Source organism: Argentina silus, assembly GCF_951799395.1.
Source record: "Argentina silus genome assembly, chromosome: 11".
Classification (NCBI taxonomy): Eukaryota; Metazoa; Chordata; class Actinopteri; order Argentiniformes; family Argentinidae; genus Argentina; species Argentina silus.
In genome coordinates, this window is record NC_139665.1 from 12,360,936 (window position 1) to 12,375,428 (window position 14,493).

The following is a 14,493-nucleotide window of genomic DNA, read 5'->3' on the forward strand; positions in this document are numbered from 1 at the left end:
ATCTCTTGACCTTGGAGCCTCTGATGCCTGATGTTGAAAACAAAGCAAAAAAAAAATCCCACTCTTGCCAACAGTGTGGATGACCCAGCGTGATACCAACCTCCACAATGAAAAGCCTTGTCGTCGCCCTAGCTCAAAATACACACACACACACACACACACACGCACACACATACCATCGCCTGCAAGTCTCTGATTTGTCTACAAGTTACTGATACTGTTTCGTACAATGTTCTTCCCCCTCCTTGTATCACAAAGTATTTTCTGTTGTTGTTTTTGGAGGGGGGGGGGGGGGGTTCAAGTGTTTTAAGTGTTAACTCTGACAGAGAAAATAATGCAATTGTGATGACTAATGAAACATTGAGAAAGGAGCTTCTCAGATGTTATTTAGTCTGTTGGCAGCGGTAAATCATTGGACCAATGTTTTGTTAGTTTTTTTAAACTAGACTTTTTTTGGGGATGTTGAGACAACCTCTGAGCATTGGGTTTCGTGGCCTCTGTGCCCCCCCCCCACAGTCGCCTCTTTGCGGAGGAGACAACGTGGGGGGGTGCGTTTATTTAGAGTGTGCCCACTCAAAGCCACGCGGCCCGTTTATTTGTTGTTTTATCGAGGTTGATGTGGTGGGAGATCACAATACAAGAGCTGGATCTACAGACAGGAGGCAAGACCAGATGACGTCTGCGATGAGTGTGTGTTCTTCATTTGCCTGTGAATTTGTTTTCATTTTGTTTTCCGACGTCCGAGTGACTTTTGTTTGTTAAGAGTTTTGTTTGTGACTTTTGTTTGATGAGTTGTTGTTATATTTCGGTTTTTGCTTCGTCCTCTGCTCTTAACTGTACTGTTGATGCCAAACAATGGTTCTTACTCTTGTTCTTAATGAGGATCTTTTCCCCAAACTGTTACTATTATTATTACATTGTAACTATTATTGTATTATCATTTTATTTGGCAACTTCAGAGGCATGTTGTGCACTATGACAGTTTTTTATGTGTCAAAAATTATACTTAAAAGCCTATATGCATATACATACAGTATATACAGAAGATGTGTATATATAAGTGTATGTACAATGATTGTAAAGTATGAATGTTTGCAAATCTAAATGGGATATTTTTGTCAATGAAGAAAAACGAGGTGAATTTGTTGAGGCTGGATATTTTTCTAAAAGAACAAAAAAAATTATATAATAAACTACAATACTCTTTCCCTCAACATGAAGCGCATAATCACTGCCTGTGCTCATGTGTATTTATATGTTTTATATATAAAACACATTAACGGGGATGACTAGCTATACCTAACACATGATATGTATTGCGGTGTGTTCCTATGAGGAGATTATTGAGATGGTCCTGTTGCCTTTGCACATGTCTGCTTGTTGCTGTGAGGTCGGTCCCAAAGCCACTGCCACCTAACCGAGAGCCAGCATGTCCACACCTGACCCAAAATGAGGAAACTAGTATAAATTGAATGTGAAAATGCATATTAAAGTATTAATTATGCAGAATTAGTGAATGTTATGTTTTAGTTTAGAAGAGCCTATTTTCTTAAGTGTCCAATGTGCATTCTTAATCAATAAAAAGCTATTTATCATTTGAAAATATCATTTTTACTGTACAGGTTCTTAAAAGATAGAATAAATGTAATGTATTGCTGCAGTCAGGGTGCTACTAGAGTCACCAAGAGCAATTTCATAAGCAATCTTCTTACAAGAACCCAAACAAGAAAATAATTTATATGAAATATATAAAAGTTCAATTACATATATGCAATGGTACCCCCACCACATTCCAGTGCAGTTCTTGTAATGCAAGTCACTGCTACTTAACTCAATTGTGATAAAAAAAAACTAAAAACTAAAAAACAAGGTGCAATTTGCCTGTACAAGTACAGTATTCCTTTAGTCACTTACTAAACTAAAACATCATTAAACGTTCACAAGTTAGGATAAAAAAGAATCTTAAGTACTGTTTCCTGCAAATGTGTCAAAGGTGGTGTCAGGTTTTCAAACAAGGGACAGGCCTCATTTTCATGCCTTTATTTCAGTTACAATGTGTACATTTAAATGCCTTTTCATTTCTTTCCATGAACAGACCATGGTATTGTTGAAGACGTGGGAAGAGCAGTTTACACAGACAGAGGGAGTGGTCTGGATACACTTGAGACAGTACACAGACTTGAGATCTGTGCACTTCATTTTGAATTTCCAGACTAGTCTCCTATTGACATCCACGAATGATATTTGCGTGCTTGAGTTAAATGCGCCGATCTCTAAGTCTGAATACCACCGTTAAAACATCATACAGCTAATGGTCATGTACAAAGAAGTGTTTTTGTGGTGCTATTTACAGTATATGAAAGAACTGGTCATATATGGCAGGTTCACAGTTAGGGTGTATATCACTTGTATTCAGTATGTACACAGAGTGCCCAGAGTAAGACAAATACCAATGTTCTTCCGCTGCGAAGGCATGGTGGAGTTACCAAGCTGACAGGTTTCTTTTTGATTTCCCACAGTACAACATGCTGCAATGATTTCCTAAATCCCAACTGTGTATTCTCGCCGAGCACAATGAACGCTGTTTTTTGTCTTACCCTGGGAACCTGACGGCCTGTTCATGGTGAGAACGTTCCTGTGGCAGCTCCGGTCAGCGCCAGAGATGAGGTCGAGTTTTGGATGAGCCGTACGTGGTGTGATAGGAACCTTATATAGATCTCACAGGGTTCCTGAGACCTCTCTGTAGACCCTTGCTCACTCACCCCCCCCCCCCTCCCCTCCTCCCCTCCCCTTTCCTCTCGTTTCCTCCCTGTTCCTCTCCTCTCCTCTCAGTTCCGGTATTCTGCTGTGCCCAGGCATGTGGCCAATACTGTCCTCACACCACCTTTCTCACAGGCTCATAGTACTCACACCATCACTGGTGGCCTGCTGTGCTGAGAGAGCGAAGGAGAGGGAGAGGGAGAGAAAGAGGGAGAGAGTGGCGGACAGACAGACAGACAGACAGGAGCAACACATATAGCCAAGGAGTGAACCTGCCTGCCCCAAAAATAGGTCTTTGGTGTGATTGTTAAATGCATTAATTTTCCCACAAGTTGTGAACATTTTTGCAGTGTATTGAAACTATGAAATGCAATACTCATATCCTCCGGGATAGACATGTAGCAAAACATCTCGAGAGCTTAAATACCGTACGCTGTGCCATCTTGGCACTTTCTTTCCGCTATCCTCTGTGTCTAGTGTGATGATGTGTTGCCGTGATTTTCAATCCTTGTTCTAAACTCTTATATGTCATTCATACGGCCCAGTATTTACACATGTTAATCTGCGTAAAGCAGGCATAACCTGTTTTGCGTGGAGATCCTTGTGAAGGGCAGACTTTGATATATATATATATATATATAGTACCAGTCAAAAGTTTGGACACACCTTCTCATTCAATGGTTTTTCTTTATTTTTTAATATTTTCTACATTGTAGATTAATATTGAAGACATCAAAACTATGAAGGAACACATATGGAATTATGTAGTAAACAAAAAAGTATTAATCAAACCAGAATGTTTTATATTTTAGATTCTTCAAAGTAGCCACCTTTTGCTTTGATGACAGCTTTGCACACTCTTGGCAAGTTTGTGTCCAAACATTTGACTGGTACTGGTACTTTTAAAGGAATATTTGAAAACACCTGATTTCTTGAATGAAATGTGTTTTTTCCTTTGATACTTTTTGGTCTAATCTTTGGAATGAAGACACCGTTCAGAGTTCTCTCTCCTTCAACGGAACCATGTCATTTCCTGGAATGCCTTCTCTAGTTTTCATTTTGTTTTCTTTTTTGGGGGGTTTTATTGGATGAAGGAGAGGCGATGTTGTGTATGCCACAACGGTGCCATGTTGCCCTACAGACTTTTACTGAAACGAGCTGACGATGGTGCTTTGATAACTACTTGTGTGTCTTTGTTCAATGCATATAATGAGTATAATTGATGAAGTATAATGCTCAATAATCGCTTCTCGCATCTGTTCCTGATCGATTCCCTTTCTCTCCTATGTGACCTTTAACCTTTTTGACAGCTTACCTCCGCCGAGACTGGTTTCTATTTCAAATTGACCAAATCATATGGCCTATATATTTGCCATATTGCTTTCTCTCGCTCTCTGATTCTATGTCCCCTTTTCTCTCTCTCTCCCTCGCTTCATTCTCTCTCTCTCTCTCTCTCTCTCTCACCTCATTCCCTCTCCACTCCATACTCTTGTTTACTTGATAGAGGGGGGCTTTCCCCTTCGTTACTGTTCATCAACTGTGAAAGCTGAGTGAGCTATCCTCTCTAAACCTGTTCATATTACTGTCCAATTCTTTATTGTAGAGAAAATGGCATTCAATAAACAGCACTATATTGTCATGGTGATATGTGTTTCTTTTATGTGTTTAAAAAATTGTGTCCAAGTTCAGAATGAGACAGAGATATCCGGCCCGGATATGGAGTCATTGAATATATTCCATCTAACATTACACTGTAGATTATCATGGTTGAGACCACAATTCATTGTTTTGGGCCGATATAATATGAATGATAAATAACAGGGCCTGTCTCTTTAAGAGGCAGTCTGCCTGTGTAACAGGTGTGTGTGAGGTGATAGGAGAGGTAGGGCAGGTGACGTGGTTCATGGCGTTGAGGAATTATTGACTTAGTGAAACTAGGGTTAGAGCTAGGGTTAGAGCTAGGGCTAGGATTAGGGCTGGAGCTAGGGTTAGGGCTGGAGCTAGGGTTAGAGCTAGGGTTAGGGCTGGAGCTGGGGTTAGAGCTAGGGTTAGGGCTGGAGCTAGGATTAGAGCTAGGGTTAGGGTTAGGGCTGGAGCTAGGGTTAGAGCTAGGGTTAGGGTTAGAGCTAGGGTTAGGGCTAGAGTTAGGGTTAGAGCTAGGGTTAGGGTTAGAGCTAGGGTTAGAGCTAGGGTTAGGGCTGGAGCTAGGGTTAGGGCTGGAGCGAGGGTTAGGGTTAGAGCTAGGGTTAGGGCTAGAGTTAGGGTTAGAGCTAGGGTTAGGGTTAGAGCTAGGGTTAGAGCTAGGGTTAGGGCTGGAGCTAGGGTTAGGGCTGGAGCTAGGGTTAGGGCTGGAGCGAGGGTTAGGGCTAGAGCTAGGGTTAGGGCTAGGGTTAGGCCTCGAGCCAGGGTTAAACTTAGAGCTAGGGTTATGGTTAGGGCTAGGGTTGGAGCTAAGGTTAGAGCTAGGGTTAGGGCTGGAGCTAGGGTTAGGGTTGGAGCTAGGATACATTCTTAATGGATGAAGCAATCACTAAATCATAATGTTCCCTTAGAATACATATTGTTTTCCATCTGGAGTCATGTTTGATCAAAGACGAGTAAAGGCTGAGTGATCCAGAATGTCTGGTCAGGCAAATTGGCTAATAAAGCAAAGTGTTTCGGCCAAAGCCTTTCTCAAGACCAGACACAATGAATGATGTCACTTCAGAGTAAAGCAAAAAAGGCCCTGGATGTTGGCTCTGTTGTTTCCACTCCATTTCCACGTGTTTGAGGAGTTGATGTAGACAGGTTGACTGCCAGTCAGCTCTTTAGAAATAGCTCAACACCGCCATCTAGTGGTTGCTCTATATAAGACTGACCTACATCTCACCAGAGAACTAAACCATTAATCAAACTTTATTGATCCACAATAGGGGGGGGGGAATTGAAATATACTTTCGGACATATTTTAATTTTGACCAGAAATTAATCTTGCTACAAATTGCAGCTTTAATACGGTACTACACATAAAGCTTCACCTCTGAGATCACATTAGACCAAGTCCAGTGTATGAAACCGCTCTGGTTCTGTCAAATAGAGCACTTTTTATTTTATTTTTTAAGATACTTTCTTTTTTCTTAATTAGGGTTAGGACTGGAGCTAGGGTTAGGGCTGGAGCTAGGGTTAGGGTTATGGCTAGGGTTAGGGCTGGAGCTAGGGTTAGGGCTGGAGATAGGGTTAGGGCTTGGAGTTGAGCTAGGGTTAGGGCTGGAGCTAGGGTTATGGCTAGGGTTAGGGCTGGAGCTAGGGTTAGGGCTAGAGTTAGGGCTGGCGCTAGGGTTGGGGCTGGAGCTAGGGTTATGGCTAGGGTATGGGTATGACTATTAAAATAAGCAGGGGTTAGGGTTAGGGGTGGAGCTAGGGTTAGGGTTAGGGTTAGGGCTAGGGCTATTAAAATAAGCAGGGGTTAGGGTTAGGGTTGGTTTGGGCGTGGCGGGTGGTCTCACACGGCGATGCATCCGTGGACACGGAACCGGTACATGCAGGTGTACTCCGGCTGACCCCAGTTGCTAAGGACACGCAGCTCAACGAAGCGATACACCGAACCATTAGGATTCTAGGAGAGGGGGGGACGGGGAGGGGGCATTTGGAGAAGGAAGGGGCATTTGGAGAGCATTGGAAGAAGAGAGAGAGAGAGAGAGAGAGAGAGAGAGAGAGAGAGAGAGAGAGAAGGAGGGAGGGAGAGAGAGAGAGAGGGAGGGAGGGAGAGAGAGAGAGAGAGAGAGAGAGGGAGGGAGGGAGAGAGAGAGAGGGAGAGAGAGAGAGGGAGGGAGGGAGAGAGAGAGAGAGTCAGAAGTGAAATCACATCTCTACTTGTATCTGTATAATATCTGTGCATTAGTATAGCAGTCTCTCTGACTATCTAATAGCGAGTCAGACTCACGGGCAGCTTGAAGGTCTGGGTGGGCTCTCCATCCTGGTCGTAAGTGAACTTTCCGAGTAGGGTTCCCTCTTCACTGTCCGTGGACATACCCTAGAGAGGAAGAGAGAGAGAGGGGGAGAGGGGGAGAGAGAGAGAGACCCCGCAAAGTTGAAATGAGTGTAGAGGCAGAGGGCAAGTCTCTGGTAATGAGCGGGTGTCAATAACTAAACATGACATGAAGATGTCCCTTGTCCTCGCCAGTCCTCGCCACACTTTAAATGAAGTGACCTCCATTCTACAGGTTAGGGGGTTTAGTGGTCAGGGTGACAGGGTCATAGGTCAAAGGGGGCTCACATAGACGAGGAAGTCCTTGGGGGTGCTGTGGATGTGGCCGTTAGGGGAGTTGGAGCGAGGCAGGTGGTCCAGAGTCACGTGGGTGATGGTGATGGGGTGGGACAGGGAGACGACCATCGTGCCCCGGGAGCCCTGGAACGGCCAGCACTTACCAGGAAGTAAGACTGGGTTACCCTGGGGGGAGGAGGAGAGGTCAGGGGGTGGGTGGAGAGAGAGGGGGAGAGAAGCGGAAGGGATTAGAATTGGTAATGGATAGAAAAACACAGAGAGAGAGAGAGAGAGAGAGAGAGAGAGAAAGGGAGAGAGAGAGAGAGGGAGAGCTACCTGGATGACTGTCCTTGGGCTCTCTGATGGATACCACAGAGGAAATCCAAACAACGTCAAACACGCTGACCGGGTGTGATATGTCTCCGAACACCTGGAGTTTACCACGCTGGCACCTACACACACACACACACACACACACACACACACACACACACACACACACACACACACACACACACACACACACACACACACACACACACACACACACACACAGAGGTCTGAGCACGTTCAATTTTCACGAGCACGTTCAACCTCTCCATCCTGATGCAACATACGATGAGGAGCCTTGATGATGTCACCAACCTTGGGATTCTAAAGCGAAGTCAGGCATTTTGTCTGCCATAGGGGGTCTGCCATCCCGACCGTCCTGTTTCTTATCCTGCTCCACACACACACGCACACACACGCACACACACACACACACACACACACACACACACACAGACACACAGACACACACACACACACAAGCGTGCACACGCACACACACAAACACACAGACACACACACACACACACACACACTCGCACACACACACACAGTTACACTCTTACATCTCTTGCAGCAGCGACCTTAGGTCCAGTGTCTAGGGGCAGGTTGCTCCTCTTACTGTACCTGGGCCAGTCTGTCAGTGAACCATTTCTCCATGGCCTCTTTGAGCTCCTGGGTGAATGCCGTGTTGACGGGGGGCGAGGCTGTGGGGACAACTAAACTGGACAACTAAACCTACTCGAGAACTAAACCTACTCCACAACTAAACCTACTTGAGAAACTAAACCTACTCCACAACTAAACCTACTCGAGAAACTAAACCTACTTGGGGGATAGTTTCATAGCGCTCCAGACGTTGCGCGACAGATCGTTGAAGCCCAAGTTTGCATGATCCTGTCCAACATATTTGGCATTTTAAACAAAGATCTTGACAATCTGGAGAAAGTTTGGGATGTCTTCTTTTAAAATACGGTAGGGACATGTGAGCAAACTGGATAATCCCGTTCGTTGTTCGGGTAACTAAACGTGGAGTGGACCTAACGCTTTGTGAAAGGCTACAGACGCTTCAGAAGCGGCACTTTTTTTCTCTGTCTGAAAAGTTACACTTGGAATGACTAATAGTTATCAAAACTGCAATTAAAGCTGCATTTTCTGTCTGTAAAGGATTATATTGGCTCTTCCGTTTTGAGCTGGGAGCTCCCTGTACTATAGGTGCCCTCGCCGGAGGTGTGAGTATCTATAGAGTTTCCAGTGTTTCCCCTCGCGTTTCACTGTTGAACAATTTTAGTGTTCACTTCTTTGAAAGTCTGAATGCAAGTCAGTGTCAAAAGTGTCCATTCCTGGAGTAACAACACCATATATAAAAACTGTACATCAGGTATTTCATCTTTCGTGTGCCTCTATGACCGAAACATTTAATGCCAATGTTTCATGTCTGAAGGTGACTTCGCAGGCTGTACCCATGGCATTTCCCCCTCAGTTGAAGGAGGGAATGGAAGGGTGCCTCGTGGTGATTTTATGAAGATAGAAAAGGTTTGTAGTCAGTATGTCTGATGTTGTTTGCTTCCTTCCTTTAGAGTGGAGATGTGGTGCATGAAAGTGGTTTCTCAAACTGCTATTTAGCATAACTTTTTGGAGCGTTTTGGAATGGAAAATAGGATGTATTTGTGAAAACAGGATGTGTTTGCCCTCATGTTATGCAAAAAATGACCACACAGACACAGTAAGCCTTGAAAATAAATAAACTATATTCAATAAGGTCAACTTGAGTTGATTACATTGCTTTTTTTCAGAACACATTACACCTCATGCCATAGTCTTCAAAACAAGTCTTATGTTTTTTTATTATTATTTTTTATTTCATTAAAAAACTTAAATATAATTTTAAATTAATTTATTACATTATTAGATAAATGACTATATATCACATACCTTCTTTAAGTCAGTCATTATTCCTTACAAATGTCAGGCAGAGAGAAAGGATCACAGATAAAACTACACAAAGGACGCACTAAAGAGCAAGACCTCAGGTGGGTTTCTCACCCTGAAGGGAGGGGAGGGGCACGAACACAGACACAGCAATATCACACTCTGACAAAACTGACAACATGACTGGAGATGTCAAGACACAGAGTAAAGAACACACTTTCTTTTCACAGCTTTTATAGGTAGTGAATAAATACAAATACGTAGACATAATTTAGAAAAAAAAGGAGACAAAATTCACTTGCTAGGCCAGGTCCTCTAGTTCAGTTTTGGTCGCGAGCGAGCGAGCTTGAGCAGAACGCGCCAGCTGCCACATATATCCTCCGTTTTAGGATTTGACCAAACCAGAGTGTAAACATAGACACCAGTAACAAACCATGCTAACACACAAGGGGCCCATGCATCTGCACAAAGGAGGCACACATACACTATTCGGGAGGGATGTCACATCTACAGTAATGGCAACAAGCCAGACAGTTGGGTGTTATCAAACACGGAACATTGTCTGAACATTGAAGACACAGTTCTATTCAGGGAGAGGCATGCCAATACCACCCCATTAGCCACTGTACATGGCCGCTGTAAAATCCTCTATGCCACAACCCCAAACAAACTGACTATGAGTTGCAATAATGTTCATGACTGGATTTTTTTTTTTTAATGAAAACATGCTGCTTTTCTTTCACAAGTCCCTCAAGTGAATCAACAGGAGTGGAACTCCCAACCTGTGCAGTGCAAGCACCATGGTCTACCAAACCAACTGAGCCACATTGGATCTTAACATACAATATTTTGACAAGACCTTGTTTTAATATAATAGCAGTGGTGCTAATTATGTTCTATAGAGAGAAGTGTAGATATTCATGGTTGTCGGTCTAAAAAAGCATCACTGGATTTGAGAATAAATACATCTGTAGTTTAAAGGTGGACTCAGCAATATGAGGTTACCATGGAAAGAGATGTTTCCGCAAGACGTTTTCCTCCTTAGCAAAAAGTCTTGCTTCACAGTAGCTATCTCCGCTGAGCGTCACCCTACTACCTGGGGCTACATCATATTGCAGAGTCTACCTTTAAGTGGTTCAATAACTTCATTCCCAAAATGTAATTTAGCATCAAACAAATACAGTTGTTTCCAATGGTGAGAGTCCACACAGGTTGCAATGATCAACAAACCAAACTTATCTGGTTAAGTTACACTGTCCTAAAACTTGGAAAAAGAAAAAAAAGGGAAGAAACTCCCTTATAGTACAGTGTCTACAGTATCTCTGGTGTTGTGCAGCCTATGAAGTCAACACTCTGTATTCCACGACTCTCCCTCTCCAGCAACCACACAACGCCCTGCAATACTGAGGCCAACACTCCTTTAGTTTGAGCCTTATCTGTTTTTGTTTAGTTTTCTAAATGTTTAGTTTAGTTTTCAAAATGTCTTCAGGCAAAAAAATCCACCGTAACGTTACGTTACGTAACAAACTTTCAACCGCTGAGGAACTCTGTTGCTCCGGTCAGTTTAAACTTTTGATTGAGGACCTCTTTGTTGAAAAATGTGTTTGTTTTTCTGGATTGTGTTTTATTATGTTGTAATTTGTTGTATGTGTATTGTGTATTATTGTAAAATTTGTGTCTTCAGGGCTCCCTTGTAAAATAGACCTTGGTCTCAATGGGACTCCCTGTTAGAATAAAAGTTAAATAAATAAATAAATTCTTGGGCTAAGCGGGTCAGCGTCTTTAGTGTTATTGATATACAGGACTGCAGGAAACACAGAACAACAGTCATGGACATTAGACTTTTGTCAGTTCTCTGCCCCTCTCCATCTCCCACTGTCAGGGATGCAGGGGCGGGGGCAGTAGTAATATACAATCCCTTTTTATATAGTAAAATAAAAAGTAAAAAATATATACGTAACCGTTTGGATCTTTGTCTCAGTTTGTTGGTGGTCATAAATTACCTCTAATCAGCTTATTTACGCTGATTCATCAGTATTGCACACTAATCCATTTGGTTCCTGATGCCTGCTAAAAGCCTACACATACTGTATACTTAACAAAGTGCAAGACAGGTAACATTTAAACTAAGGATTAAATACTTGAGCAGATTTTAAGGCATTGAATGGGTAGGATGCAGTATCACTGTAGTGAGGTTCAGTATAACACTAAATACTCTACAGTATGTATAACAGTCAGTATTTGTTGATCTGAAGTTACTATAATATAATGATAAGAACCCACAAGTAAAAATCTTATCAATTCTAGTCTAATATGCAAGAGAGAAATGTTGAAATTCAAAAGTAAGAAATCACAATAACCAGTTGGAGAATCTGAGCCAATGCTGTTGGATTAGTTTCATTTGACAGTGATGAGCTTGTGTGACTTCAAATTAAGAGGTTCTCTTGTATATGACATGGTCTTAAAGGGATAGTCCACCCAAATTACAAAATCACATATTTGGTTCTTTACAGATAACATAAGTGCAATATTTCTCCCCCTCATCTTTGCACTGTTACTAACTGCTAATTCATAGCCTTTGGAACCCCAAAATATCCTATACCATAAATTAGCATGTTTGAAATGTCATGTCTAAATCATCTGGGATTGAGAATCCAGGTAAAACTGTTAGACGAAGCTACATGCTAACATCTCGGCTGTTGTGGCAAATGGAAAGACAGGCGCTTAGCAGATGGAGTCACTACGGGTCAATAGACATCTGTCATGTACAGTATGTGATGGTGTCACTACTGGTCAACAGACATCACGTACAGTATGTGATAGATGTATTGGGTGAACTATCTCTATAAAGGCATTTAAGTAATTAATTAGTCATTGTTAAAGTTCTTTCAATTCATGATAGGCACATTGATTCTCAAAAAATATTAATTATAAATGCCTAATGAGCTTAGCACTACTGCCTCACCTTACCATAACCCAAAATATAAGGTTGTTTTACCTCAATGTTTGTGAACAGGCAATATATAACTTTTAAATATGTTTTAAATTATTATTCCAATACCAATTGCAATTTGTCTGTGCATCCAAAGCTCTGTCCGAATGGTCACATTTCCGCAGCACAATTTCTCAACTTCATACCAAACCAAGTGGTGGGTCACCAATTTGACGGAACACAAAATATGAAGGATTGCACCTTTAAATAATAATAATTAAAAAAAACGCTTGCCATATTGAGTGCACCATTCCCTCAACAAATAATCACTGTCATTCTGGTTTCACCACCCATGCATATTATCACAGGTGACCATGCTGCCACCAGCAGTAGACCATGCTGCTGTCACAAGTATCATGCATCCCTACCCAATATACCACAGCGAAGGGTAACTCACAGCCCTCCACGCTAAAAAAGTATCACACGCAAAACACATTTTTTTTTCTCACAAATATCGACGGATTTCGATTGAATCGACCACAATAAAAACATCTTGGTAAAGACAGAACATATACTCACACTTTTGTCTGGCTAATAAGCCATACTATTTAGCCTTTGCGAGCAAACTATATGGCTAATTAGTCTGGGTACTGTCTTTTGAAGAAGTCGGACTCTGCACAATATGTCATGAAGGGATTGTGCTTCACCTGGCCTCACACTGGTTGGAATAACACCTTTGTTTTTCTTTTGAGATGTCACAGTTGTTGTTGACACTGCATGCTAATTGAATCAGCGGTGGAAGGTCTGTCTGATCCTATTTAAAATATTTTGGGTTATGATAAGGTGACACAGTAAGATGTTAACCAACCAGTGTGACGGCTCAACCACCGAGCTCAGTCCCCCTCCTCTCCAGATCACAGGGTACTACAGCAGCTTGATAAAGTAGCCGGGTAACTCTTGGTTAATACCCTATCACTTCCTCTCTCTTTTGGACCAATCACAATCCTTCACCTCTGATCCCTCTCTGCCTATGCCAGAAGTACACATTCATACATACTGTAGTAATAGTGTAATAGTTACTGTCCACTGAGCAATTTGCCTAATTAATCTGGCAGCCATTTTGACACAAAGTTGTGCTAAGTGAAGCTATTAAGGTGGGTTGACGACCACCGCTGCCTACACACATGGCTTGGTAGGAACAACATCAGGAGGTAATAAGCTAGGAATATATAATCGATTATTTCCCTCCTTGTGCTCCTGTCTTATCTGGGGCCACTACTGCTAGTAGGTTCAATGGGTACCTTGAAAACATTTTTATTTATTTTATTTTGGCAAATATTGTCTTCAAGATTTGGGCCCTTGGTCCCTATTGAGTTCCGCCTCCAAACCTCTATTCAGTTTAAGTACTGTTTTTGTACAGAATGAGAACACTATCTCTCTTTGTTTTAAAGCCCTCTTGGAGATGAATGTGTAGTTCTGCTTTTTGTGCTGAGCACCAGTGGACAGTAACTCACTCTCTGACCACAGCGCGGTCCAGAGAACATTAAAAACAAGATTTACTGTACAACATCGATGTGGCCGCATTGCTAAATCATCATCTTCACTCTCAGGGCAGTGTGAGCCGTCGGTCGTCAGCATTTACAATGTCTGTCTCTGGGGCGATGGCGAAGGGGCCAAGATCCAGTCCGGAGCACTCGTCGGCTCGGATGAAATGCAGGTCTAAAATCTATACCGGAATATCGGCAGTGTAGCGGAGAGTAGCGCAGCGAGCGGTCCAGCGTAAGAGTCTCCAGATCCAGTTGTGAGATGTTATTCCCCTCGTCCCCCGCCCCCCCCAACATCATATCTGTAAAAGGGTCACTCTCTAGTGGTAATGACATCTACACTCATAAACATGTATTTACATCAGCGCAGCATTGAGTTTGTTTCAGTGCTATTCTGAGTCTCTCCCAGTCAGCTCCCGTTACAGCTTGGGGATTTCATTGAAATGTAAACATTCTACTCCATTTCCCTTGGTGCTTTGCATGCTTTACCGTTAGTCATCGCAACAAAGGATGCACCCAGTGTTGTAGTGGAGGGTAAACGCGTTTGCCCAACACCTTTTAACCAATTTTTTGCGCATTTTAACATTTTAGCATTTTCTCCGGGTTGTCATGAGTTTACCCACTTTTTTTTTCGACCACTACATCCCTGGGTGCACCGCGTTACGCGACCATGTGTCTCCCCTCACTGAAACACCTTTGTAGTTTGGGGGCTTGTGTGTGTGTGTGTGTGTGTGTGTGTGTGTGTGTGTGTG

General features: G+C 42.6%; 2 protein-coding genes across 3 annotated transcripts in view; one reads left to right on the forward strand and one right to left on the reverse strand.

The window, feature by feature from the left end:
* The window catches only part of fosb (FBJ murine osteosarcoma viral oncogene homolog B), a 136,767-nt gene that overhangs the window by 5,792 nt on the left and 116,482 nt on the right, over positions 1–14,493 (forward strand). Inside the window, exon 5 of one of the 2 annotated variants that reach the window (XR_014554522.1) lies at positions 1–404. This exon is cut by the window's left edge and continues 2,154 nt beyond it. The gene's annotated coding sequence lies outside the window, so the exon portion shown is untranslated. Of the gene's footprint in view, positions 1,683–14,493 lie in introns of those variants that run through there. The other variant, XM_083680981.1, reaches the window with a different exon arrangement.
* Positions 6,242–14,041, reverse strand: LOC310812185 (SUN domain-containing protein 2-like; the record flags this gene model as incomplete). The annotated part of the gene is made up of 8 exons (XM_083680603.1): positions 6,242–6,355; positions 6,683–6,772; positions 7,016–7,183; positions 7,340–7,455; positions 7,649–7,724; positions 7,961–8,040; positions 9,380–9,448; positions 13,930–14,041. The coding sequence occupies 8 exons, from the start codon at positions 14,039–14,041 to the stop codon at positions 6,242–6,244; spliced, it is 825 nt and encodes a 274-aa protein (XP_083536729.1).